The sequence below is a fragment of the Bos indicus x Bos taurus genome, chromosome X (assembly GCF_003369695.1).
Source record: "Bos indicus x Bos taurus breed Angus x Brahman F1 hybrid chromosome X, Bos_hybrid_MaternalHap_v2.0, whole genome shotgun sequence".
Classification (NCBI taxonomy): domain Eukaryota; kingdom Metazoa; phylum Chordata; class Mammalia; order Artiodactyla; family Bovidae; genus Bos; species Bos indicus x Bos taurus.
Window position 1 is genome coordinate 131,133,634 of NC_040105.1, and position 26,202 is coordinate 131,159,835.

General features: G+C 39.2%; 1 protein-coding gene across 5 annotated transcripts in view; it reads left to right on the forward strand.

Annotated features, from left to right (window-relative positions):
• The window catches only part of ENOX2 (ecto-NOX disulfide-thiol exchanger 2), a 288,301-nt gene that overhangs the window by 2,824 nt on the left and 259,275 nt on the right, over positions 1 to 26,202 (forward strand). For 2 of the 5 annotated variants that reach the window (XM_027533369.1, XM_027533370.1), the window contains exon 1: positions 15,535 to 15,655. The exons of the other annotated variants lie outside the window; for them this stretch is intronic. In XM_027533369.1, coding sequence (XP_027389170.1) covers positions 15,634 to 15,655 — 22 coding nt within the window. In that variant the 5' untranslated portion in view covers positions 15,535 to 15,633. Of the gene's footprint in view, positions 1 to 15,534; positions 15,656 to 26,202 lie in introns of those variants that run through there. 5 annotated transcript variants of the gene reach the window in all.

Sequence of the window (26,202 nt, forward strand, 5' to 3'; positions counted from 1 at the left end):
AGGGAGCAGTCTGTGAAAGATACGGGATTTTTACAAGAGCAAAGGTGTGTCCAGTAATAAGGGATTCACCTTGGCTGGGGTGCAGATTGTTTCGGGAAAGGAAGGTATAATGGTAGAAGTGTCTGGAAAGATAGGTCAGGGCTGATTTGTGAAGAACTCTGAACTCAATGATGAGAAGTTTGGGTGTGCTCACATAGGCCTATGTTTCTCAAAATGTAGGGCGTCTACCACTGGTAGTTATGTTGTACTCCCACAAATATTTAAAAATTTTATATATTCTGATGTGGCTTATAAAAAAATAAAACCAAATTACATCATTAAATCTAAGGTTACTTAAGATACAGCTTAGTGAACATAGAAAGTAACCAGTTTTATGTTGATTTAAAAAGAAGTAAGTACACATGGTGTGTGAATATGGGAAAATGAGCAGGTAATATTCCAATGACTGAAACTTGGAAAAGAGTGCTTGTTGGCAATAAAAACATGAAAATGTTTTAGATGAGGAATGTCATGATCAGGTTTTTGCTTTAGGATGTGCTGAAAGGGGACGTGATCAGTTAGGAGGCTGGCAGTCTATTCCAAAGAGAGCCGGTGAGGACCCAGGGAGCAACACACGGGAGGAGGGAGCAGAGTTGAGAGACACTTAAGAGGCGGAATCTGTAGGACCTTGTAGGTTTGAATATTATTCTTTTATCAGTTTCCAAGGTGGTGCTACTGCTCAAGAACCCACCTGCCAGTGCAGGAGACATAAGAGTCGTGGGTTCGATCTCTGGGTCAGGAAGATCCTCTGGAGGAGGAAATGGCAACACACTCCAGTAATGTTGCCTGAAGAATCCCATGGACAGAGGAGCCTGGTGGGCTATAGTCCACGGGGTCATAAAGAGTCAGACATGACTGAAGCGACTAAGCACACACACACGCATTTATCAGTGTCATCTGAACTGTTTTAAAAGCCTGTAGGCCATGTGCCTGTTATCCTTTTTATGCTAAAATGAGCATATATTGCTTAGATCAGGCTATGTTCATATATATCCATGGAGGTAGCAGCGGAGGCTGTTGTCATGAGTGGGTTTAGATTATACATAAGCATCCTCACTGTCTTACTGAGTATCCTTGAAAGCTACAAGATACAAGGAGTTATACAAGGGTATGAGTGTGATCTGTGATCCTTAGCCATCTGGGAAACTCCTTCAAGACTCAGCTCAAATATCAGCACCCCTGTGAAGCATTTTCTGTAACTCCCCCTCCCTCCACCACACACACATGCACACACATATGCATGCACACACACATGCATGTGTGCACACATACACGCAGGCATGCACACACACGCATGCACACAGGAAGCAGTAGTAGGCACGTGGCTTTCACAGGACCCTGCACTTACCTCTCTCCTCTGTCCTGTACTACACCATAGTGTGCTGGTCTGTGGATGTGTCTGTCTCTTCCCTAGACTGTGAGCTCCTTGAGGGCAGGGACCAGGGACCAGCTCTTATGTATCTCCACACCCAAAGCATCCAGAATACTACTCGGTGCATGAAGTGAAGTCGATCGGTCGTGTCTGACTCTTTGTGACTCCATGGACTGTAGCCTATCAGGCTCCTCCATCCATGGGATTTTCCAGGCAAGAGGGCTGGAGTGGATTGCCATTGCCTTCTCCAGGGAATCTTCCCAACCCAGGGATCGAACCCAGGTCTCCCACATTGCAGGCAGATGCTTTACTGTTTGAGCCACCAGGGAAGCCCACTTGGTGCATAGGAGACACCTTATAAATGGTGATTGGGTGAGAAGAATGGATCAACATATTTACATGAATATAACTCTGGACCTTGGTCCCACAGAGTGCCAAATACCATAAAAAGATTAGCTGTTTGCTGCTTTTGCAGAATGAAGTAGTAAGTTAGAGTCACTTGGGTATACAACTTCACTCAGTTCAGTTCAGTTCAGTCGCTCAGTCGTGTCCAACTCTGCGACCCCATGAATCGCAGCACGCCAGGCCTCCCTGTCCATCACCAACTCCTGGAATTCACCCAAACTCATGTGCATCGAGTTGGTGATGCCATCCAGCCATTTCATCCTCTGTTGTCTCCTTCTCCTCCTGCCCCCAATCCCTCCCAGCATCAGGGTCTTTTCTAATGAGTCAACTCCTCACATGAGGTGGCCAGAGTATTGGAGTTTCAGCCTCAGCATCAGTCCTTCCAGTGAATACCCAGGACTGCTCTCCTTTAGGATGGACTGGTTGGATCTCCTTGCAGTCCAAGGGACTCGCAAGTCTTCTCCAGCACCACAGTTCAAAAGCATCAATTCTTCGACACTCAGCTTTCTTCACAGTCCAACTCTTACATCCATACATGACCACTGGAAAAACCATAGCCTTGACTAGATGGATCTTTGTTGGCAAAGTAGTATCTCTGCTTTTTAATATGCTATCTAGGTTGGTCATAACTTTCCTTCCAAGGAGTAAGCGTCTTTTAATTTTGTGGTTGTAGTCACCATCTGCACTGATTTTGGAGTCCCCAGAAAATAAAGTCTGACACTATTTCCACTGTTTCCCCATCTATTTCCCATGAAGTAATGGGACCAGATGCCATGATCTTCGTTTTCTGAATGTTGAGCTTTAAGCCAACTTTTTCACTCTCCTCTTTCACTTTCATCAAGAGGCTTTTTAGTTCCTCTTCACTTTCTGCCATAAGGGTGGTGTCATCTGCATATCTGAGGTTGCTGGTATTTTTCCTGGCAATCTTGATTCCAGCTTGTGCTTCTTCCAGCCCAGCGTTTCTCATGATGTACTCTGCATAGAAGTTAAATAAGCAGGGTGACAATATACAGCCTTGACGTACTCCTTTTCCAATTTGGAACCAGTCTGTTGTTCCAGATCCAGTTCTAACTGTTGCTTCCTGACCTGCATACAGGTTTCTCAAGAGGCAGGTCAGGTGGTCCGGTATTCCCATCTCTTGAAGAATTTTCCACAGTTTATTGTGATCCACACAGTCAAAGGCTCTGGCATAGTCAGTAAAGCAGAAGTAGATGTTTTTCTGGAACTCTCTTGCTTTTTCCATGATCCAGCGGATGTTGGCAAATTTATCTCTGGCTCCTCTGCCTTTTCTTAAACCAGCTTGAACATCTGGAAGTTCAAGGTTTATGTATTGCTGAAGCCTGGCTTGGAGAATTTTGAGCATTACTTTCCTAGCATGTGAGATGAGTGCAATTGTGCGGTAGGTAGTTTGAGCATTCTTTGGCATTGCCTTTCTTAGGGATTGGAATGAAAACTGACCTTTTCCAGTCCTGTGGTCACTGCTGAGTTTTCCAAATTTGCTGGCATATTGACCATACCACTTTCACAGCATCATCTTTTAGGATTTGAAATAGCTCAACTGGAATTCCATCACCTCCACTATCTTTGTTCATAGTGATGCTTTCTAAGGCCCACTTGACTTCACATTCCAGGATGTTTGGCTCTAGGTGAGTGCTCACACCATCAAGATTATCTGGGTCATGAAGATCTTTTTTGTACAGTTCTCCTGTGTATTCTTGCCATCTCTTGTTAATATCTTCTGCTTCTGTTATATCCATACCATTTCTGTCCTTTATCGAGCCCATCTTTGCATGAAATGTTCCCTTGGTATCTCTAATTTTCTTGCAGAGATCTCTAATCTTTCCCATTCTGTTGTTTTCCTCTATTTCTTTGCATTATCACTGAGGAAGGCTTTCTTATCTCTCCTTGCTATTCTTTGGAACTCTGCATTCAAATGGGAATATCTTTCCTTTTCTCCTTATTAACTTCACTAGAGGTTTCTTTTTTCTTTTCATTTTCTCCCACTTTTCCTGTGGTTTCCCTTATCTTTTTTTTTTTTTTTTTCTCACATTTATCCACCCAGCCTGCTGTTCCTTAGGCTGGGCCATTGCTTTGCTCCTCTTAACAGAGTTCACATTGCTCCTGCCCCGATACTCTACCAAGGATCCACCCCTCCATTCTACCCACAAAATCCAGTTGATCTCATCCTTGAAATCACTCTGAAAGGGGTCTCCTCCTACTCATAGACACTACTAGTGGGGCTGTAATTTGATCAAGCCTTTGTGGAAAGAATGTGTCAATATCAATAAAAAATCTGCAAATGGAACATAGCTTTCAACTTCTAGGGCTCTATGCTGAGGAAATCAATGTGAAGTTTCTAAAAATTTAGCTCCCAGGATGTCTAGCCCAGAATTGTTTATAATAGAAAAAGAAAAAAGAAAGACGGGAAAAAAAGAAAAAAAAATACATTTTAGATGTCTAATACTAGAGGTTTGAATTAAATCTATGATGATACATCTATGGATTACTAAATAACCATATAAATTGATGTTCCCAAAGAATATTTAATGATATAGAAAGTTGTTTATGATATATTAAGAGAAAATTTAAATTATAAAGCTGATCTGTTTGCGCGCACACACACACACACACACACGTCACACATGTATGCTCACCCCCCAAATCAGTGTACATAGGAAAATCCCAGAATGTGAAATACATAACAAATTATTAATGGAGTTTTCCTTTAAATAGAAAGTTTACATGAGTTCTATTTTTAGCCTTTTCCATATTTTTGCTAATCCTCTATAATAATATATTTGTACATTTTAAAAAAGTTATTTAAAAATGCTTTCTCCATGTCCACCGCTATTACCATTGCCTTAGTATGGGGCATACTGCCCCCTCCTACCCTGTAACACACATGACTTCTACCCAGAGTTACTACTGCCTCCAGCCTTCCTCCCTTCTAATCCTTTCTCCACCAATGCTGACAGAATGAATGATGTTTCTAAATCACAAGTCTAAAGCTATCCAGCCTGTATAAAATAGTTCAAAGGCTGCCCATTGTCCTCTAGATAAAAATCTAAATTTCTTAGACTGTTTATAAAGCCTTTGAAAATCAGTTCCCTGCTTTTGTTTCCAGCATCACTTTTTCCTGCCACAGCTTACTTTTCTTGGAGACTTAGGCCAGTGCCTGATGCCTAATAGGTGTTTAGCTAATGCTACCCAAATATTGGTGTTCATTGTATGGGTTAACTATTATGTACCAGGCAAGTTAGCAGTGTTTCATTTCATCCTCAGAGTAAAAACGTTAAATACACACAATAGTTATCCCTATTTACAGATGAGTAAAACTAATTAAATAAAAGTGGTAAGAAAATAATCAGAATAAAGAACATTTTTTTTTCAGAAAAAAATCAAACTCCTCTGTCATAATACAGCTTTCGTTTTTCTGCGGCTCCTGCCAGTCTTTGTCAGTATGCATCCAGACTTGGTTCATTCCCTTGGGCAAGTTATATGTGACCACAGCATAACAAGAACAGTCCAGACTGACATGATCTCACTACATCACTATTCACATTGTGTTAATGTACAGAAATCCTTCCTTTGTGTATACAACACTTCATGCAGGAGAGACAGAAGAGCTCCAATTGCTCTGTTTTTCTTTCTGTTTTGAAATTCTATGTCTTTTGGGATGGGGATGTCAGCAAAGAGCTACAGAAAACTGTGATAGAATTGAATGTACAAGAAACAACGTGTCTCATGGGAGCCAGTGTCATTGGTTAATTTATTTTTTCTAAATGTCATGTAGATGTATTTTCCAGCAATCTGTCCCCAGGGAAGACCTTGGTTGAATTCAACTGTTAATCCTATTTACAGAATGCAGCTCATGCATGCACTATATTCTTGCATTGTTAAGTGATCTTAGACATATGTAGTGGATTACCATAATGATGCACAATCAGGTGAATATGTGATATCTGATTTTCTCTACAAAAATATATCAGTGTTCATATTGTCACTCAGGATCCTGCCATGTGGTCTTTCCTTCATTTTTCTTACAAATAATACCCATTGTGCAAAAATGGATGCAATTTAAAGGATAGAGGTCCTAAGCATGAATTGTCAGAATAAAATGATACCGCCTTGTAAGGAGTTCTCACCGTTGTATACTCCAGTAAAAAGAATGCATAGTTCTGCTCCATGATCAAATACATTGAAATTGCAAGTAGAGTTTCATTTGATGATTTATTGTGAGCTTACTATGTCCAAAGCACTCTGCTAGGCACTGCCCTAGATACTTATAAATATCCCCTTTTCATGCCTTCCAGACAGACAGAGAGATCTAGTGTACATATAAGAATGAGTGTGAAAGAGCAAAGGAAAGAAAGAGAAGCTTTCAACAAGCAGACCCATCATATAAATGAAAATTTACTACACTGAAAATTGGGATACCTGCCAGTGGGGATTTATTCTTTTTTTTTTTTTCCTCTTTTTCCTCTGTGGGATATATAGGCAAAAAATGAGCTCCCAGATAGCTGATAAGCAAATGATCTACTTCTCTATTTACAAACTGTTTGAGGGAAGAAACAGGGACTTTCTATACGTCCAGCCCTGCACAAACCTGCTGGGGATGTTGTGAGAGTTATGACTGTGTCAGCTTTTCCAGGGTTTCTGTCTCTACTGCGGAGATTTGGCAGACACCTCAGACAAATTTTATGTCTCTTAAATCTTGCTCAAGATAGACTTGGCTTTTAGATTTATATGTACAAAAAAAAAAGTGAAGTGTTTACCAGTTTGACATTTTTGAAGATCAAAACAGACTCTGTTTTTAAAAAAGTTCAGCACACACCTCAGTTTAGTCTACAGAAAGGGCTAATTGATTTTGCTATTTGTTTCAAACAGCTGAAATGTTTACTTTCTAGAAGTGGCAACTGATCATATGTCTAAAGATTTATATGCCAGGACCCAGTGTTGCATCCTCTTTTTCTTGCCTGCAAAGTCTCAAGTTTTGCTATAATCCTCATTGTCATTTTTTTGCCTTTACTGATACATAGTAGAAGGGGCTGTAGGCTGGGAGGTCTGGGGACAGATATTGGCAATCTAGGAGAAAAATAAAAGATGGTTTTTGTTAGCTCCTCCCTGTCCCCCTTTTTGGTTCTCAGTTTTTCAATGGTCCATTAAGCATGATAGTGATAGGTGAGACTAGGAACTGGAGAACTTTCCATGACTCCATTAATAAGGCTGGTCCAAATATATCAGGCAGGGAGAGCACAAATACAAGTCTGGCTGTAATTCAGAACAGTTGAAACACTGTGTAGAGAATATTACATAAACAACATGGCTTCAGTAGTGAACTGTGAAGACAACTTTGGGGAAATCCCTAGTCAGGGCCCTTCTCATCCACTCCAGCTGCTCTTCTTAGCCAGCAACAACTGCCACTAAGAGCTTCCTGGGGTCGAAACTGTCCCACAGTTAGGCCCCATGATATGCCCTTCTACCATTTCTTCTTCAATCAAGTCCTCGAACACACTTCACTAGGATTACTTTGGTCACATAATATTCTAATTTTCACCTTTCAAGAGATGCTTAGTTCGAATTTAAGGAGCACTTGATATTCAAGCTTATTTACTCAATAGACATTTAAGCACATATACAGGACCAGGCCTTTTGCCAAGTGCTAGGAATACAGTGATGAATTAGAAGTTGTCCCTGCCTGCCCTTAAGGAGCTCACAGTCAAGTTGGGAAGACAGACAGGCAAACCAATCATTTTATTACAATAACAAAGGTGCTCAGAGAAAGAGCTATGTTATAAGGTATCCTGGGAACATGATGGAGGAAATTACAGCTAGGGGTGGGCTCCTTACAGACCAGAGTCTAACTGTGCTGAATCACAAGATGAGTGGGCATTGCCTAGAATCTTGGTGGACAAAGGGGTGGTGGGAAAGAATTCCAGAAAGAGGGAACACAGCACATGCAAAACAGTCACATGTGTAAAAATGAATTGTTCAGAAAAAGGTGAGATATTGTGTATGAGTCACTGAGAGTGTAGAAGAGGGCACAGGATAAGGATCTGGGAAGGTTTCTTGTGGCCAGTTGGTGAAGGAAGTTTGTTGTTAAGGAGCTTGACCTTTATCCTATAAGCGGGGATGAGCCAGCACAGGGTTTTAAATGGAGGCATAACATGATTCGATTGGGGGATGGGCTTTATGGGGAAAAAACTGGAGACAGAAAGTCCACCTTTTGACTTGGGAAGTGATTAGGGAAGGCAGTCTGAGAGACCTGCTCTAATCACTTGCCCCTATTCAGGAATGCCATCTCCACTAGGTTGTTCACTGTACAAGGATCACTGTGAATAATCATTTCCTTCTACACGCAGGTCAGAGCTTCCTGCACACCTTCACGTGTTGCTTAGCTGAATATTCATTCTTTCCAACTCAAACCAGTGGTCCCAGTAGTAACTTGGGCTTGATACTCATGAAGGAAATCAGAGTTTCAAAGCATAGCTGTTGGTTTAAAAAACCATCTGAGGCTTATTTATTGCTTACTGAGTCAGTGGGTCTGAGGGAGAGAAAAGGACAGAGGGTGAAGAGGTGCCTGTTTAAGAAACGGACCGCAAGTAACACGTGAAGAAATGACTGCAGTGGCCTAGTTGTCTTTACTTGAGTTGAAAAATAATTTGAGAACCTCTAGTTACACACAGACAAAAAATGGGCAGCACCCTTGGAAATCCCTAAAGGCCACATTGAAATAAGGGAAGTAGAAGATATAAGGGCCAGAAGTACATGAGTATAAAATAAATGCACAATGAAGAGAACTGTGCCCAAAGGGTCCTATCTAGCCAATCAGTTTTGGAGCATATTATTTCTCTGACTCAGATACTATAAATGGCTTCCCATCATCCATAGGATGAGGTCCAAACTCTTTAGCCTGGCATTCAATACTTTCTGCGGTTTGGCTACAACCTGCCTTTCCCGTCTTCATACTTCTGTCCTAACAGAACTTATCTGGCCAGCCAGTTACCCTCTCAGACACTGCTTTGGCTTTCCCTCATCTACACTGTGAGCCCTCTCAGGGTGGTGATTATGTTTCTAACTGAATCTGCCACAGTGCCTAGCACAGTGTATTGCATGTAGTAGGCACCCAACCAGGTGGCGCTAGTGTTAAAAACCTGCCTGCTGACGCAGAAGACTTAAGAGATGCAGGTTTGATCCCTGGATCCGGAAGATCCCCTGGAGGAGGGCATGGCGACCCACTAGTATTCTTGCCTGGAGAATCCCATGGACAGGGGAGCCTGGTGGGCTACAGTCCATAGGGTCACAAAGAGTAGGACATGACTGAGCGACTTAACACACACACACACACATGCACACACACACACACACACACACACACACAAATATATCTATGGGTTGAGTATTGTTCCTCACCCCCGCCATTCTTTTCAATTTCTCTACTTGTTGTTCACTCAGTTGTGTCCGACTCTTTGTGACCCTCTACTGCAACTACAGCACGCCAGGCTTCCCTGTCCTTCACCATCTCCCGGAGCTTGCTCAAACTCATGTCCGTTGAGTCAGTGATGCCATCCAGCCATCTCATCCTCTGTCATCCCCTTTTCCTCCTGCCTTCAATCTTTCCCAGCATCAGGGTCTTTTCTAATGAGTTGGCCCTTTACATCAGGTCAAAGTATTGGAGCTTCAGCTTCAGCACCAGTCCTTCTAATGAATATGCAGGACTGATTTCCTTTAGGATGGACTGGCTTGATCTCTTTGCTGTCCAAGGGTCTCTCAAGAGTCTTCTCCAACAGTACAGTTCAAAAGTATCAGTTCTTCAGCACTCAGCCTTCTTTATGGTCCAACTCTCACATCCATATATGACTACTGGCAAAATCATAGCTTTGACTACATGGACCTTACTACTATGAACTTAATATCCTCTCTACTAAAAATGGCAACTGAGACACTAAATGTAAGGGGTCAGTTTTCAATAAACTAACTATAAAATTTTTATTTTGAAATAATTTTAAATATAGAAAAAATATTTATAAAAGAATCATAAAATTTAGAGAACAGGTGAGGGCACTGAAGGAGGCTTCCCAGAAAAGGGACACCCTGGTTACTGTCTTAAAGACTAAGTCATTATTGATATACAGCAAAAGAAAAGGAGAAGAAGAAAATTTTTAAAAAAGTCGTATAAGGACTGTCACGTATCATTCACTCAGATTCACCAATTTTTAATGTTTTACTGTATTTGATTTATGCTTCGACATATAAATATGGTCATTTTGTTCTGAAACATTTGAAGTTGAAAAAGCTGTACCCTTTACCTACCCTTCTCCTTTTTCCCTCAACCTTTTATGATGAAAAAATTAAATATATAGAAAAGTTGAAAGAATTACACAGTGAACACCCATATAGCCACCATTCAAATTCTAGAATTAGCACTTTATTTGCTTTATCACCTTTTCCTCCATCTATCCATATTTTTATGCATTTCAAATTGGGTTGCTGACAGCTATATTATTCTAAGTTCTTCAGTTTGTGTATCATTAACTAGATGAACAAACTATTTTATGCTCTGAAGTCAAGCTGTTCTTCCAATTATATCTGTGTTTACTGTGTTGCAAAACTTCTGATCTACCTGTGGATCTTAGATCTGTTTGGCCATGGGACACAGGTCTCTGACGCAGTTTTGGATGATGTCCCTCCAGTTCACCTAGTACAGTGCCAGACACGCATTCCATAAACACCACTTGACACTGATGAGCAGAGACAGAGCTAGAGCTAGGGGAAGAGTCACAATGAAACTAGAATTAACTAAGGGAGGAGAGGTGTCTCTGCACAGAGGGCCATGAGTGAATGAAACAGAAGCTGGGGCTTGAAGAATTGGGGGGAGATGGGGGCCTTAGACCACCTGGTACTTTCAGCAGTACTTTTATCTGCTGCGTTCCAACCCTCTCTTTAGAAGGAGAGATTCCAGGAAACTAGGGACAATTGCTGCTCAGCAGAGTACATGACAAGTTTCCTTGCTACTACTTAGGCACCACCAATTAGTATAATCATGTCACTTCATGAATATGCTAATCTACAGCAAGACTCAGCTTAGTTTTAGAGAGTATGGATGGGCCACTGAAAACCTCTTTCAAACTAAATCTGTGCTACAGGCCAAAGAGTACTTGAGTTCAATGAACCCTAGTTTCCTTTCTCTTTGTAACCTTTCCTTTCTTGCTCTGTTGCTTATGAACACAAGTACAGCTCTAATATGCATTTATTGAATAATTACGTTGTGCCAAGCACTGTGCTAGTTGCTACCACACCATTAACACTTTCCAACAACCCAGTGAGTAAGCACTACTTCTTTCCCCATTTGCCAGATAAGAAAACTTGAGACTCAGCATGGTTAAGTACCTTGTCCATAAGCCAGAATTCAAGAAACTCAGGTTTGTCAGACTGCAGAGCCCAGTAGTGTTAACCACATTGTTGGATAAAATTTTTGTTTTAATTGTCTATCCAGTATAAATGTAAGGGGATTTACATTTACTGTATTGAACCAGAAAGTCCAATTGAATCACTGAATTAAGAAGGAATCCAGTCATTCAGACTTTAATCATTAGACTGTTGGTATAGGAATGGATTCAGATTGCTTGAGTTCAAATCCTAGATCTATCGCTTAGCAGTTGGGTGACTGCAAGCAAGTTACTTAACATCAGTAAGCCTCAGTTTCCTTGCCTATAAACTTAGGATGATAATACATACCATATAGTTGTGTTGTGAGGAGTGATTGAAAAAATAAAGTATCATGCCATGTTTGGCATGCAGTAGGTACTTTGCATAATTTAGATCACTTCCTTCCTTCCTTCTTCCTTTTAGGGACCAGACCACTTACCTGTAGCTTTCATTTGAGGAAAACAACCTGCTCCTGAAACATGTTTTGCAAAGAAACGTTCTGAAAAGGAATATTGGGCTGACTATTCCCAAGGCACATTTGCCCAGTGAGTAAAGACAGTTGCCCGGTTCTAATGTGAAGCATGTTTCAAAAAAAGCTAGAAACATGAATTCTTACGAGAGTTGGGGTGGTCCATCTCTCAGCTTCCTGAAGATTAGGGCCAAATTGTGACATCATCTATTTTGTTGCTAGACTAAATTTCACAATTCGCATAGAGTATTAGACCTGGGATATTGGTAATCCTACCCCAATCATTTCAAAGAAAGCAGGCTGAGTGAAAAAGAGGATAAGTGACTTGACCAAGGTCAAACAGTGAAAACAAATTGGAGAATGCAGTTTTCCCAACTCCTACTTAGTGCTGTACCATGGTTCATTGTGGGCTCTCAGGCAGGTGAAAGCAAGGCTCAATGTGTGCTCTTTGCAGGAGCTTGAACTGATTGGACTCTCAGGGTTTGGTACAAGTTTGATTGATTCAGAAAACATGAAGCATTCGTCTAGTTCAGATCGATTCACTAGTTGTTACTGCTTTCAAGCTATTAACAGTTCCATTTTGTTGGGATTTAGAAAACGAGTGTTGTTTCTTCTTGTTTAGGTTCATGGTTTGGTTCAAGTTTCATTGTTATTTGAAATCTTGCACTGGAATTTTTGTTTTTGATAAAAGTACTCGGTATCCAAGGTGGTTAACAACAGGAATTCATTTGAAAAGATCAGTCGGGCATGGTGACGGTTGCTGAGAAGGAGCTCAAGTGGATTAGGGAACCACTAGTGTTTATGTTCTGGAGATTGAAATTAGGATAATGGAAACATTGCAATGGGCTTTGATGTATATGTTTGTCTATTTGTTTTTATCAGGATTCTCTGATGCTTTAATTTCCATTCTTGCTAATATGGGTTGAAACTGCTGCCTTCTACCCTAGTTTATTGCCTTTGGGGACATACTATCAGTCATGTTCTAGACATGATCCTCACCTTTTGACAAAAGATCATCTTTCCTGGCCTTTCCCCTTTACTTTGAATGGGCCTTCTGAGGAACTTGGGAAATATGAATTTCAAGCTTACATGTGTGCAACAATTCAGTTGCAATGCCCAATGGCAGATCAGCTTGGTTCTGAAATACTACTTTGTTCCTTTCTTAACAGTGTGTATTTTAGTCTCAGGCCAGCTTCCTTTGCTGTAACTGAAGTTGGGCTGGCAACTTTATTAGTGACCAGCCATGCCACAGATGTGCTAGTCACTGAGTTGTGTCCAAGTCTTTGCAACCCCATGGACCATAGCCCACCAGGCTCCTCTGTCCTTGGAATTCTCCAGACAAGAATCACTGGTGGAGGGTTGCAATGATGAGGCCCCTTAGAGAACTGTGTTCTACCCGCCTGGCTTTCCAAATGCCAAAGGAAAGTTCTGGTGCCAGGTCTACCAGTGCTTTTTCAAGCTCTTGACTGTTTACCTAAGCAGTTGGAAGGCTAAGATTACAGCTATGGTAGTAAAAGGGCCATTTCTAGTACCTCAGAAGGCAAGCACTTTCTAGGAGGTGAGGTTTTGGATGATTCTAGCAAGTGTTTTTCTGCATAGGGGGAAAAAAAGCTCTCACTTCAGATTCTTTTACTCTCCTTCCCTCCCCTCTCTTCTCTACTTATCCATTTTCCCCATTAATTTAATATAGAATTTGGATACATATTTTACTTAAATTTTCAGTATTGGCAATGACATTCAAGGGGGCAATTAGAAAAAACAAAGTTGTCTTTCTTCTCACAGGAAGTAGGCTAGGTACTTGTTTGAGTTCACCGATGGCATTGGAGGGGGCTCAGGGGAGCTGCCACCTGATATTTCTGCTATACTCCCACCTTTCATTGGGCTGCTTCAGATTTGGCCCATGTGGACAGACACACACTTTGGAAACCATCATACAGATGAAAATCAGGACATGTGGGAGCTGGCTGAACCATAGGCCCCTAGACGTTGCCTGGATCGTTGGCCATCCCAGGACTTCATGTACTAAAACTGTGTCCCAAATGAAGCCAGCTGGTCCCTGTATATATAGTATCAAAGCAGCTTGGAGGCTCATAAAGCATGACTTTGGAGTTTTACCTTGTAGATTTAGATAATCAACCTGAATCCTTTTCCACACACTGGGTAGTAAGGATGTACCAGGTTAATAGGAAGATTTAACAAAAGGAGATGCTCATTGTCTAGTAACTTTCATTCCAGATGGGACATAATACTAGACCTTACCAAAAACTTGACTGACTTTTTAGAAAGGAAAGAAGGGATTAGAAGGCTTCCGTCTCTTTAATAAACTTTTGATGTATTATATATCAGATATTAAAGTTTTTCTTTTCAAAAAATTTTCTCCTGTGGAATTTTAAGAGCAAACACTAGTTCCTTCTACTTTTAAAATTAGAAGAGTTGGATAATGTTTCATGAAAGTATATTGGTCCTTTCTTTTTATTTTCCTTATATGATAGAGGTGTCTCATTTCAGTCATTTAGGCAAGGTTTGTCTCAGGGTATAATAATAATAATCCCATACAATTTTATAGTCCTTTACAGTTTACAAAAGCATTCTCGTAACTATTATTTCATTAACTCTTCATAGCAATCCTTTGTGCAGAATGGGTACAACTATGTACAATTGATAAAATAAGGGAACTTATGCTGCAAGAAGTTAAATGACTTGCCCAGGGTAACACAGCTAGAACGTTGTAGAACTGGAACCTGAACTCAGATTTCCTGATACTCAACCTCAGTACTCCTCCAGTTGTGTCATGTTTTCTTCCTGAGACTGTCTCCTTTTTCTTCCTACTCATGATTCTTTTTGCAATAAGTCTAAAAAAAAGGTGCTTCAGTTTAGCAGATGAGTAAACTAAAGCACTTATAAAGTGCCTTCTTCAAGATCACCTGTGGAGAGATTCCTGCACCTAGCTCCTAGCTTCTCACCTGGAATATAACTGAACTATTTTTAGGTATAGATATTGTTTTTCGGTGTTAAATATATGCACAAAAGTTGTGTAATCCATTGATTATAGGTATGAAAGCTGCACCTGGGGAATGGGACTAAGGATGGTTGGCTTAAAATAATTAGCTTCTTGCCTTTTTGTTAAGAGATGTCATGTTCAGTATAATTTAATTTCTTTATACTTCCTTTGCTTCCAGACTTTTAAATACAATTCTTTAGGGAAAATTAGCAAATATTCATTCTGAATGTTGATTTCTCAGGCACAGGGGTGGCTGGAGGAAAAAGAAAGCAGAGGGGTGACTTTCCATGCTCTATAAGAGTGGGCAGGCATTATTTTGTTTGGGGCTGTGAGCTAAGATTCCTTCTAAGGCATGCAAATCGTAAAGTTCTGATTTGTCAACTGCATGCTGTTTCTTTAGGCACTGATGTATGAAATCCCGAACGAATTCTCCGATGAACATACTGCTAATTGCTTCTCCACCTGCTCTCCAACCTCCGCCACCCCACCCCCTCCACTCCCAATTCAGCCTATAAGTGTCCGTCATTGGAGATGGATGGTGACACATGCAGTAATAGCAATTCATAAAAGCCAGTTCCAGCCCTTGTCTTCAAGGCTCCTGGATTTTCCACTGCCTGCTTTTGTGTAAGTGAAGTAGATGGAAGTGCTACTGGCATCGGAATCCACCTCCCTATGCTCCGTTGCTAGAGCTCAGTTGCTCGGCTGAAGCTGAGCTAAACAGAAGCATCGGATCTGAGCTGAATTGTAGCTGTTTTTTTTTTTTTTTTTTTTTTTCCTCAATGGGGAGGTGGGTTAGGGGTAGTGTGTAGTGGGGGTTTGGGGTGCTTTGGCTTTTCTTTTTGTGAAGAGAAGAGGTTAAGGCGAGAATAACTCACGGTAGCATATACAACGTGAAACAGTTCCCTGAAGAGTGTCACGATGTTCCTAGTCCAATATTCAGGTATAGTATGTTTTATTTCATCTGAAAATTTTCTTTTGTTTCAAAGTGCATTCCTTTCTTATTTTGCCTCCAGTTCAACTGTACTGAAGGACAAATAAGGTTCTAATGAGCTAAACAAAATAGCTGCATAAAATATGCCTGCCCCTAGCTATAATGTTTGTAGCAGATTGCTATGTAAGATCTGGGTTCTCTGTTAAATTGGTAGTCCCGATCCCTTAATTGTGCATGCTTCTCTGCTGTATTCTTGTATTGAATTTCTCAAGTCTTATGTCTGCAACTGGTAGTCTGTGATCTAGCCTAGAGTGTTTGCACAGAAGACAGTGCTTTGGAAGCAAAAAGCAATTTTTAAAACACTTAGTATGTTGTGTTTCTCTTGAGTTTATTAACTCCTCTATTTGTTAATTGGTTGTCTAGATTTGAGATATAGTTAAGAGTAAGTAAATTTCAAACAGGAAGCATTCCAGAACACATTTGTTTGGTAAATTTATTTTTATTTTATTAACTCAGATTGATAAACATTATATATTATTGTTGTTTGTTCTCCTGGTAGAAAAAAAGTGCTGGAAAGAGCAAGGCTAAACATGCCAGCTCCAAACCATCTGTACTGTAAAATATCATTGGACCAGAAGTGTTCTTTAAGTATTCTCTTAAGCTTTCAGAAACATATTGGTCCATAATAATGAAGAACTTAGAGACTGATCAGGTATTGGTGAATGTTGTTTGAAAGGCTTCTTATATAGCACTTAATCAGAAAGGATCCTCCCAAATAAAAAAAAACCTTGAGAAAGTTTCACTTTCTTGCCGAGCAGAACAGAAGCTTATTTTCTACAGCCACATGTTTTGATAAGTTTGAATATCATTTATTGTCAAGGGCTTACACCTCCATTCTTGCTTTATTGTCCTTAAAATATTGTGCTCCTGTGCTTAAGAGCTAAAAGATCATGTTCTGTTTTGATACGTGGTTTGACAGTTGATTTCGCTCCTCATTAATTGGACAGCATGCAGATGATGTGGAGAAGTGAGTGAGTGACAATATTTCAAGGTTACGCTGAAGAGCATACAGTGAACCTTAGTGCCTGGACCAACAGCTGCTGAATTGAATTGTCTGCAATTAAAGCAACAGCAGGTTTGTGTAGTCTCCCTGCAGCCCGTTTATTTGAATTTATAGCTTCAGTTTCTTCTTTGAGTAGCGGTTGGTTTGTTTCACTAAGTGTTGGAGAGTTGTGCTTGTTGGATGTTTTCTCCACACTCTAATGCATGCTTGACTCCAGAAGAGCCGTCTCTGTACCTTTTTAATGTGTGAAGTTGTTGAGGTTTTTCTCTTTGGATGAAAACCAGAGACTATCTCGTTTTCTCCACTGCAAAACTAAATAGATATATTTTCATGGAAAATACTGCTTTATTCAATAAATAGAGATTTCTCATGGACCTGTGTTACTGGTTTAAATTTCAGGCAGTGAAAAATGCTGGAAAATGTTATGTTACTGGAATTTCTATATCTGGAAAGAACTTCTCTATGCTAATAAAAATGTTTATGTTAAAAAAATAGTGACATTATCTCTTTGCCATCTCTGAATTCCAGGGTGACCTAATGAATAATATCAAAGCTAACTAGGTGGCTTTTATGACTGAATTGTAATTGTATACTAATAGTGAATACTTGCTTCATTTCATCATGGATTTTTTACTCTATTAAAAAAACAACTTATAATTACTATATAGTTGGTGGTTATTGATTCATAGGGGATATAATGTAAAACATTTACACAATTATTTTACATATACTTGATTGATCTTTTCTTATAACCACCCTGTGTGAAGTCAAGTGGCATAATGATCTCCATTTTAGAGGTAAGAAAACTGAGACTCAGAGGATAAGGAACTGGCCTGACGTCTCACATCTAACAAGTGGCAGAGCCCAGACTCAGTGGTTAATTGATGTGATTCAAGAACCTGTGCTTTTTCTCACCCTTATACTAGGCTGCCTCTCAGTTGATGGATCCAGGGTAAATTTGACTTAAGCTACTAGTCAAGAAGACTAAATTCAGTCATTTACTTAAAAAAATGTTCTCTGATAGAACTCTTGAGATTTTGTCTGAGCTATTTTTAGCCCAACATTTATTTTAATATGTAAGTGCTTTCCAGATTAATTTTATAGATTATGTGGAAAAACATTAGTGTTTTGATTAATTTATACATCAATATGAATGAAGGTAGAACCCTGTAAAGTTTTTTTTTAATTTTATTTTATTTTTAAACTTTACAAATTGTATTAGTTTTGCCAAATATCAAAATGAATCCGCCACAGGTATACATGTGTTCCCCATCCTGAACCCTCCTCCCTCCTCCCTCCCCATACCATCCCTCTGGGTCATCCCAGTGCACCAGCCCCAAGCATCCAGTATCATGCATCGAACCTGGACTGGCAACTCGTTTCATACATGATATTATACATGTTTCAATGCCATTCTCCCAAATCTTCCCACCCTCTCCCTCTGCAACAGAGTCCATAAGACTGTTCAATACATCAGTGTCTCTTTTGCTGTCTCATATAAAGGGTTATTGTTACCATCTTTCTAAATTCCATATATATGCGTTAGTATACTGAATTGGTGTTTTTCTTTCTGGGTTACTTCACTCTGTATAATAGGCTCCAGTTTCATCCACCTCATTAGAACTGATTCAAATGTATTCTTTTTAATGGCTGAGTAATACTCCATTGTGTATATGTACCACAGCTTTCTTATCCATTCATTTGCTGATGGGCATCTAGGTTGCTTCCATGTCCTGGCTATTATAAACAGTGCTGCGATGAACATTGGGGTACATGTGTCTCTTTCCCTTCTGGTTTCCTCGGTGTGTATGCCCAGAGCTGGGATTGCTGGATCATAAGGCAGTTCTATTTCCAGTTTTTTAAGGAATCTCGACACTGTTCTCCATAGTGGCTGTACTAGTTTGCATTCCCACCAACAGTGTAAGAGGGTTCCCTTTTCTCCACACCCTCTCCAGCATTTATTGCTTGTAGACTTTTGGATCGCAGCCATTCTGACTGGTGTGAAATGGTACCTCATAGTGGTTTTGATTTACATTTCTCTGATAATGAGTGATGTTGAGCATTTTTTCATGTGTTTGTTAGCCATCTGTATGTCTTCTTTGGAGAAATGTCTATTTAGTTCTTTGGCCCATTTTTTGATTGGGTCATTTATTTTTCTGGAGTTGAGCTGTAGGAGTTGCTTGTATATTTTTGAGATTAGTTGTTTGTCAGTTGCTTCATTTGCTATTATTTTCTCCCATTCTGAAGGCTGCCTTTTCACCTTGCTAATAGTTTCCTTTAATGTGCAGAAGCTTTTAAGTTTAATTAGGTCCCATTTGTTTATTTTTGCTTTTATTTCCAATATTCTAGGAGGTGGGTCACAGAAGATCCTGCTGTGATTTATGTCAGAGAGTGTTTTGCCTATGTTCTCCTCTAGGAGTTTTATAGTTTCTGGTCTTACATTTAGATCTTTAATCCATTTTGAGTTTATTTTTGTGTATGGTATTAGAAAGTGTTCTAGTTTCATTCTTTTACAAGTGGTTGACCAGATTTCCCAGCACCACTTGTTAAAGAGATTGTCTTTAATCCATTGTATATTCTTGCCTCCTTTGTCAAAGATAAGGTGTCCATATGTGCGTGGATTTATCTCTGGGCTTTCTATTTTGTTCCATTGATCTATATTTCTGTCTTTGTGCCAGTACCATACTGTCTTGATAACTGTGGCTTTGTAGTAGAGCCTGAAGTCAGGTAGGTTGATTCCTCCAGTTCCATTCTTCTTTCTCAAGATAGCTTTGGCTATTCGAGGTTTTTTGTATTTCCATACAAATTGTGAAATTATTTGTTCTAGCTCTGTGAAGAATACTGTTGGTAGCTTGATAGGGATTGCATTGAATCTATAGATTGCTTTGGGTAGTATACTCATTTTCACTATATTGATTCTTCCAATCCATGAGCATGGTATATTTCTCCATCTATTAGTGTCCTCTTTGATTTCTTTCACCAGTGTCTTATAGTTTTCTATGTATAGGTCTTTAGTTTCTTTAGGTAGATATATTCCTAAGTATTTTATTCTTTCCATTGCAATGGTGAATGGAATTGTTTCCTTAATTTCTCTTTCTGTTTTCTCATTATTAGTGTATAGGAATGCAAGGGATTTCTGTGTGTTGATTTTGTATCCTGCAACTTTACTATAGTCATTGATTAGTTCTATTAATTTTCTGGTGGAGTCTTTAGGGTTTTCTATGTAGAGGATCATGTCATCTGCAAATAATGAGAGTTTTACTTCTTCTTTTCCAATTTGGATTCCTTTTATTTCTTTTTCTGCTCTGATTGCTGTGGCCAAAACTTCCAAAACTATGTTGAATAGTAATGGTGAAAGTGGGCACCCTTGTCTTGTTCCTGACTTTAGAAGGAATGCTTTCAATTTTTCACCATTGAGGATAATGTTTGCTGTGGGTTTGTCATATATAGCTTTTATTATGTTGAGGTATGTTCCTTCTATTCCTGCTTTCTGGAGAGTTTTTATCATAAATGGATGTTGAATTTTGTCAAAGGCCTTTTCTGCATCTATTGAGATAATCATATGGTTTTTATTTTTCAATTTGTTAATTTGGTGTATTACATTGATTGATTTGCGGATATTGAAGAATCCTTGCATCCTTGGGATAAAGCCCACTTGGTCATAGTGTATGATCTTTTTAATGTGTTGTTGGATTCTGATTGCTAGAATTTTGTTAAGGATTTTTGCATCTATGTTCATCAGTGATATTGGCCTGTAGTTTTCTTTTTTTGTGGGATCTTTGTCAGGTTTTGGTATTAGGGTGATGGTGGCCTCATAGAATGAGTTTGGAAGTTTACCTTCCTCTGCAATTTTCTGGAAGAGTTTGAGCAGGATAGGTGTTAGCTCTTCTCTAAATTTTTGGTAGAATTCAGCTGTGAAGCCGTCTGGACCTGGGCTTTTGTTTGCTGGAAGATTTTTGATTACAGTTTCAATTTCCGTGCTTGTGATGGGTCTGTTAAGATTTTCTATTTCTTCCTGGTCCAGTTTTGGAAAGTTGTACTTTTCTAAGAATTTGTCCATTTCTTCACGTTGTCCATTTTATTGGTATATAATTGTTGATAATAGTCTCTTATGATCCTTTGTATTTCTGTGTTGTCTGTTGTGATCTCTCCATTTTCATTTCTAATTTTATTGATTTGATTTTCCTCCCTTTGTTTCTTGATGAGTCTGGCTAATGGTTTGTCAGTTTTATTTATCCTTTCAAAGACCCAGCTTTTGGCATTGTTGATTTTTGCTATGGTCTCTTTTGTCTCTTTTGCATTTATTTCTGCTCTAATTTTTAAGATTTCTTTCCTTCTACTAACCCTGGGGTTCTTCATTTCTTTCTTTTCTAGTTGCTTTAGGTGTAGAGTTAGGTTATTTGTTTGACTTTTTTCTTGTTTCTTGAGGTATGCCTGTATTGCTATGAACTTTCCCCTTAGGACTGCTTTTACAGTGTCCCACAGGTTTTGGGTTGTTGTGTTTTCATTTTCATTCGTTTCTATGCAAATTTTGACTTCTTTTTTGATTTCTTCTGTGATTTGTTGGTTATTCAGCAGCATGTTGTTCAGCCTCCATATGTTGGAATTTTTAATAGTTTTTCTCCTGTAATTGAGATCTAATCTTACTGCATTGTGGTCAGAAAAGATGCTTGGAATGATTTCTATTTTTTTGAATTTACCAAGGCTAGATTTATGGCCCAGGATGTGATCTATCCTGGAGAAGGTTCCATGTGCGCTTGAGAGAAAGGTGAAATTCATTGTTTTGGGATGAAATGTCCTATAGATATCAATTAGGTCTAACTGGTCTATTGTATCGTTTAAAGTTTGTGTTTCCTTGTTAATTTTCTGTTAGGTGATCTATCCATAGGTGTGAGTGGGGTATTAAAGTCTCCTACTATTATTGTGTTATTGTTAATTTCTCCTTTCATACTTGTTAGCATTTGTCTTACTTACTGTGGTGCTCCCATGTTGGGTGCATATATATTTATAATTGTTATATCTTCTTCTTGGATTGATCCTTTGATCATTATGTAGTGACCATCTTTGTCTCTTTTCACAGCCTTTGTTTTAAAGTCTATTTTATCTGATATGACTATTGCTACTCCTGCTTTCTTTTGGTCCCTATTTGCATGGAAAATCTTTTTCCAGCCCTTCACTTTCAGTCTGTATGTGTCCCCTGTTTTGAGGTGGGTCTCTTGTAGACAACCTATGTAGGGGTCTTGTTTTTTTATCCATTCAGCCAGTCTTTGCTTTTGGTTGGGGCATTCTACCCATTTACAGTTAAGGTAATTACTGATAAGTATGATCCCATTGCCAGAACCTTGTAAAGTTATTGAGAAGTAAAATGTTGTCCAATTGAAAAGGTTAGTGTGGGATATTTTCCTTCTAAAACAAGCTCATTTGTTTTTAATATTTCTGCTCTACAAACATATACAATTGTTTTGGTAAAAGTATGTGTAGACTTTAAAATATACTGGCCGAGTATGAAGGGCTTATGTTTTAAAATTTGAGTATTTTATCCAGGTCAATAGAAAGGATATACAGCTGGCTCAGTTTCACACTTTTCTTTCTATTTTTATCATCTATCCATCCATCTATGTATGGATGTAAAATGGATGAATTTTCTCATCTTTTAAAATTCCCAAATGGTTTCTCAATTTTAAATTCATTCATTTAAAGGGGAAAAAAACACAGGTTCTATCCCACTGAAAGGAATACTGTTTAAAACTGTGTTATCACTTCAGCAGAAAAACCCAGATACTTGGGTAGTCATACTAGTGCTCTGGTGAAACATTCTTTAAAACCTCTTCAGGAAACATTCTTGAAGCACTCATTCTTTGACCTGAATTTGTTAGAGACTGTGCCATGTACTGGGGAAATGGCTGGATGCTCACATCATAGATAACTCTTCCTCAGCATTTGACAATGAATATTTGAGAATGTTGTCAAGAAAATGAGTCAGAAAAAAAAGAAAAGAAAATGAGTCAGAGATAGGGCACGGATTGTTATGACCTGTTTATGAGACTTTCAGAAAGATGGTAATAGAAATATTGTCTCAGCTACCATGTAATTAGAATTTATCCTTATCTAAGATATCTTTCTACTTTAACATATCTTAAAGCTATATAATTTCCTTCTAGCAAAAAGGAAAGGAGGATAATATAAAGCTCCTTTATCATTACTTAAATGGAATCTGACTCTTAAAGAAAATACAGGAGGGAACTTCAGGGAATGGGTGAAGGTTAGAGGGAAAACTAGGCATGTGACTGGAAGCACCATGTTAAACTTGGTTTCAGGTGGTGAATTTCCTGTGCAGTCAGAAGCTCTGACTAGCACCCCTCAATCCATTCCACTTTCTGGAAATGTGCACTTTAAACATAAACGAAAAAGACCTTATTAGGATTTTTAAAGAAACTGATATTTTTTTTCATTGGTGAAAGAAAGCCTTTCATCTGCAAAATAATCATTTCCCCCCCTGCTGTTTGAGGCCAAGAAAAATTAGAGCGGGAATAGGTTTCTAGGTTCTGGCTGTTTAGGCTGGTTATCTGGTGGATCTTTCCCTTCAGTATACCTTTGAGTGTGATTTAGGGATGTGTAAGGCAGGTCTTATGAATTGGCGTATAAGGTTAGTCTACACCAGCCAGTATTATGCTGGTGTTGACTTGCACTAGCTTACTTAAGGGGAAGCACTAAGAATATTTACAAGTTGAAAAACTTACTCATATCTGTCTTTTTCCAACAAGGACTTAAGATACTCATTTTAAGCAATATTAAGGTCTGCTGCCTAAGCAGGATAGTGTACTGCAGATGTCCCCTGGACTGCTAAACTATACTGATCACCACCCCTTAGATATAACACTGATGCCTTCAAGGGTTATTGAACATTGAATACAGCACAAGTAAGTGTGTGTCTTTCACTGATACACACACAGGATAATTCTAGCTAACATTTATTGAGTGCTTACTATGTGCCAGGCCATGTTATAAATACCTTATATGTATGAACTCATCAACCTTCACAGCATTCCTATGAAGTAGGTGATATTATTTCCATTTTAAGGGTAGAAAAAATGGGACACAGAATTTAAGTAACTTGCCTACAGATTGCACAATTACTTACTAAGCAGCAGAATCAAGATTCAATTACAGGAAGTCTGACTCCAGAGCTTATACCCTTAATTACAATGCAATATGTTGTATATCTTAAAGGACGCTTCATTAAAGAAGCTCACTTGTGTGCCACCCATAGAAGGTACCCCATTGTCCAAACCTTCAGAATTCTTAGACGGTGTAGAACTGTCTGCTCACCAGACTGCAAGAATTATACTTTCTTTCTGACCCTAATTGCTGTTACTTTCTACTGCCAAAGTCATGATGGATCATTGTATTCCCAACAGCATCTACACATTGCCTCTACTCATGCTCTTTCTTCAGAATTTCAGCTTTAAGAAGTCTCTTTCATATTCTGTTACTTCTCTCTTGATTCCCAGATTTTTTCAAGAACAAACAGTCAACCAGAGTACAGTTTTTCTATGGAGCCAAATGACCAAATCATAGCACATCTTCCCAGCATCCACTCTCTCCCCACTCCATTTTATGCTGAGCTGTTAGTGTTCTTCCTAAATGCAGATCTTATCATATCACTACTCTCCTCAAATACATTCTGAAGGATTTTTTTTTTTTCCCAGACAGGCATTCAGTGCCATCCATGGTCTTGTCCCCATTACCCAGAATGCGTCTATACCCCACCTCCCACTACACTGCTGCTGCTGCTGCTAAGTCACTTCAGTCGTGTCCGACTCTGTGTGACCCCATAGATGGCAGCCCACCAGGCTCCCCCGTCCCTGGGATTCTCCAGGCAAGAACACTGGAGTGGGTTGCCATTTCCTTCTTCAATGCATGAAAGTGAAAAGTGAAAGTGAAGTCACTCAGTCGTGTCCGACCCTCAGCGACCCCATGGACTGCAGCCCACCAGGCTCCTCCGTCCATGGGATTTTCCAGGCAAGAGTACTGGAGTGGGGTGCCATTGCTTTCTCCATCCCACGACACAGCCTTCTCTAAATCCTACTCACTAGCCACTCTAGATCACTTGTAGGTCACCAGGTATGCTCCAGATTTTCAAGCTCCTGTGCTTTTTTTCATGTTGTTCTCTACTTCTCTTCATGTTTAACTGCCATTGTTCTACCTTGCCTGTAACTCCAGAGCTACTCAACATTTAAGGTTCAGCTGAAATGACACCTGCTACTATATTTATTTTTGGTCTCTCTTCCTCCCCTAACTGAATTCCTTTAAGTTAAAAACCTTATTTTACTAATCTCTTAGCATATAGTCTAGTACCTTGTACATACTTAGCATTTACATACAGTATTTAGATCTTCAGAAATTACACCACCAAGCTTTCCCCAGGGCCTGAGAGTTCCAGAAACTGAATGGCTATATAGTTTCTGTCGTGCATAGATATTCTGGAATATTCTGTTCAAAAAATTTGTTTCTAGTGTGTGTCTTCTTGATTTTTCTCTCTGTATTTATCCTTGCTTGGATCTACTACACTTTGAAATCTCCTTCTTTTGCCTTTGTGGAACAGTTTGCACTTTTGTAGAGACAAGAGCTTGCCTGTGTACGCATATTAATACCTTCCCATCCAAGTAAATGAAGCAGAGTGTGTAAACCAATCATTGGAATTTTTGATGCATAATCACAATGTTTCTCAAAATGTGGTTTGAGGACTGCCCATGTCAGCATTGCCTAGGACACGTGTCTAATATGCAAATTCCTAGATGCTTGTTCCAGACCTATTGAATCACTCTATGAATTATCTGCATTTAGCAAACTCCACAGATGATGCTTCTGTACAACTGAATTTTGAAGACCATTGTCCAAAGTCAAAAGTAAAATGTTCCATCCTAATCAATATTCTCTGTAGATACAAGCATTAATTAGTTGTGGGAAAGCTATCATTGAAAATGGTTTGAATTATTTGGTCTAAACTCAAAGTCTTGACCTTGTTGTGTCTAGCCCAGTGCTGTCCAATAGAGCTTTCTGTGATGGTGAAATAACCTCTGTCTTTACCGTCCAACACATGTGTCTATTGAGCACTGAAGTGTGGCTACTGAAACTAAGGAGCTGAATTTTTAAATTTTACGTAACTGTAATTAAACTGAAATTTTAAATACTTACATGTGGCTATTGGATGCAGTGTTGGAAGTGCAACTTGAGAACGCTTGGCTATCTAGATGGAATAATCCTCTTAAGGGTCTCAAAGGCTACAGTGATCACTGTATAGATCAGAAATCAAGTAGGAACATTGTTTCCTTTGACACATGGGACATCGCATTTCTTTTTTTATGAATTGCTTACATATTTTTAATGTCCTAAAGTGGATTATCCTCAGAAGTGATTTAACAAATTATGATCTCAATTAAACAAATGAGATCTACATTCTATTCTACACCTCTATCAGTGCTATTTTTCT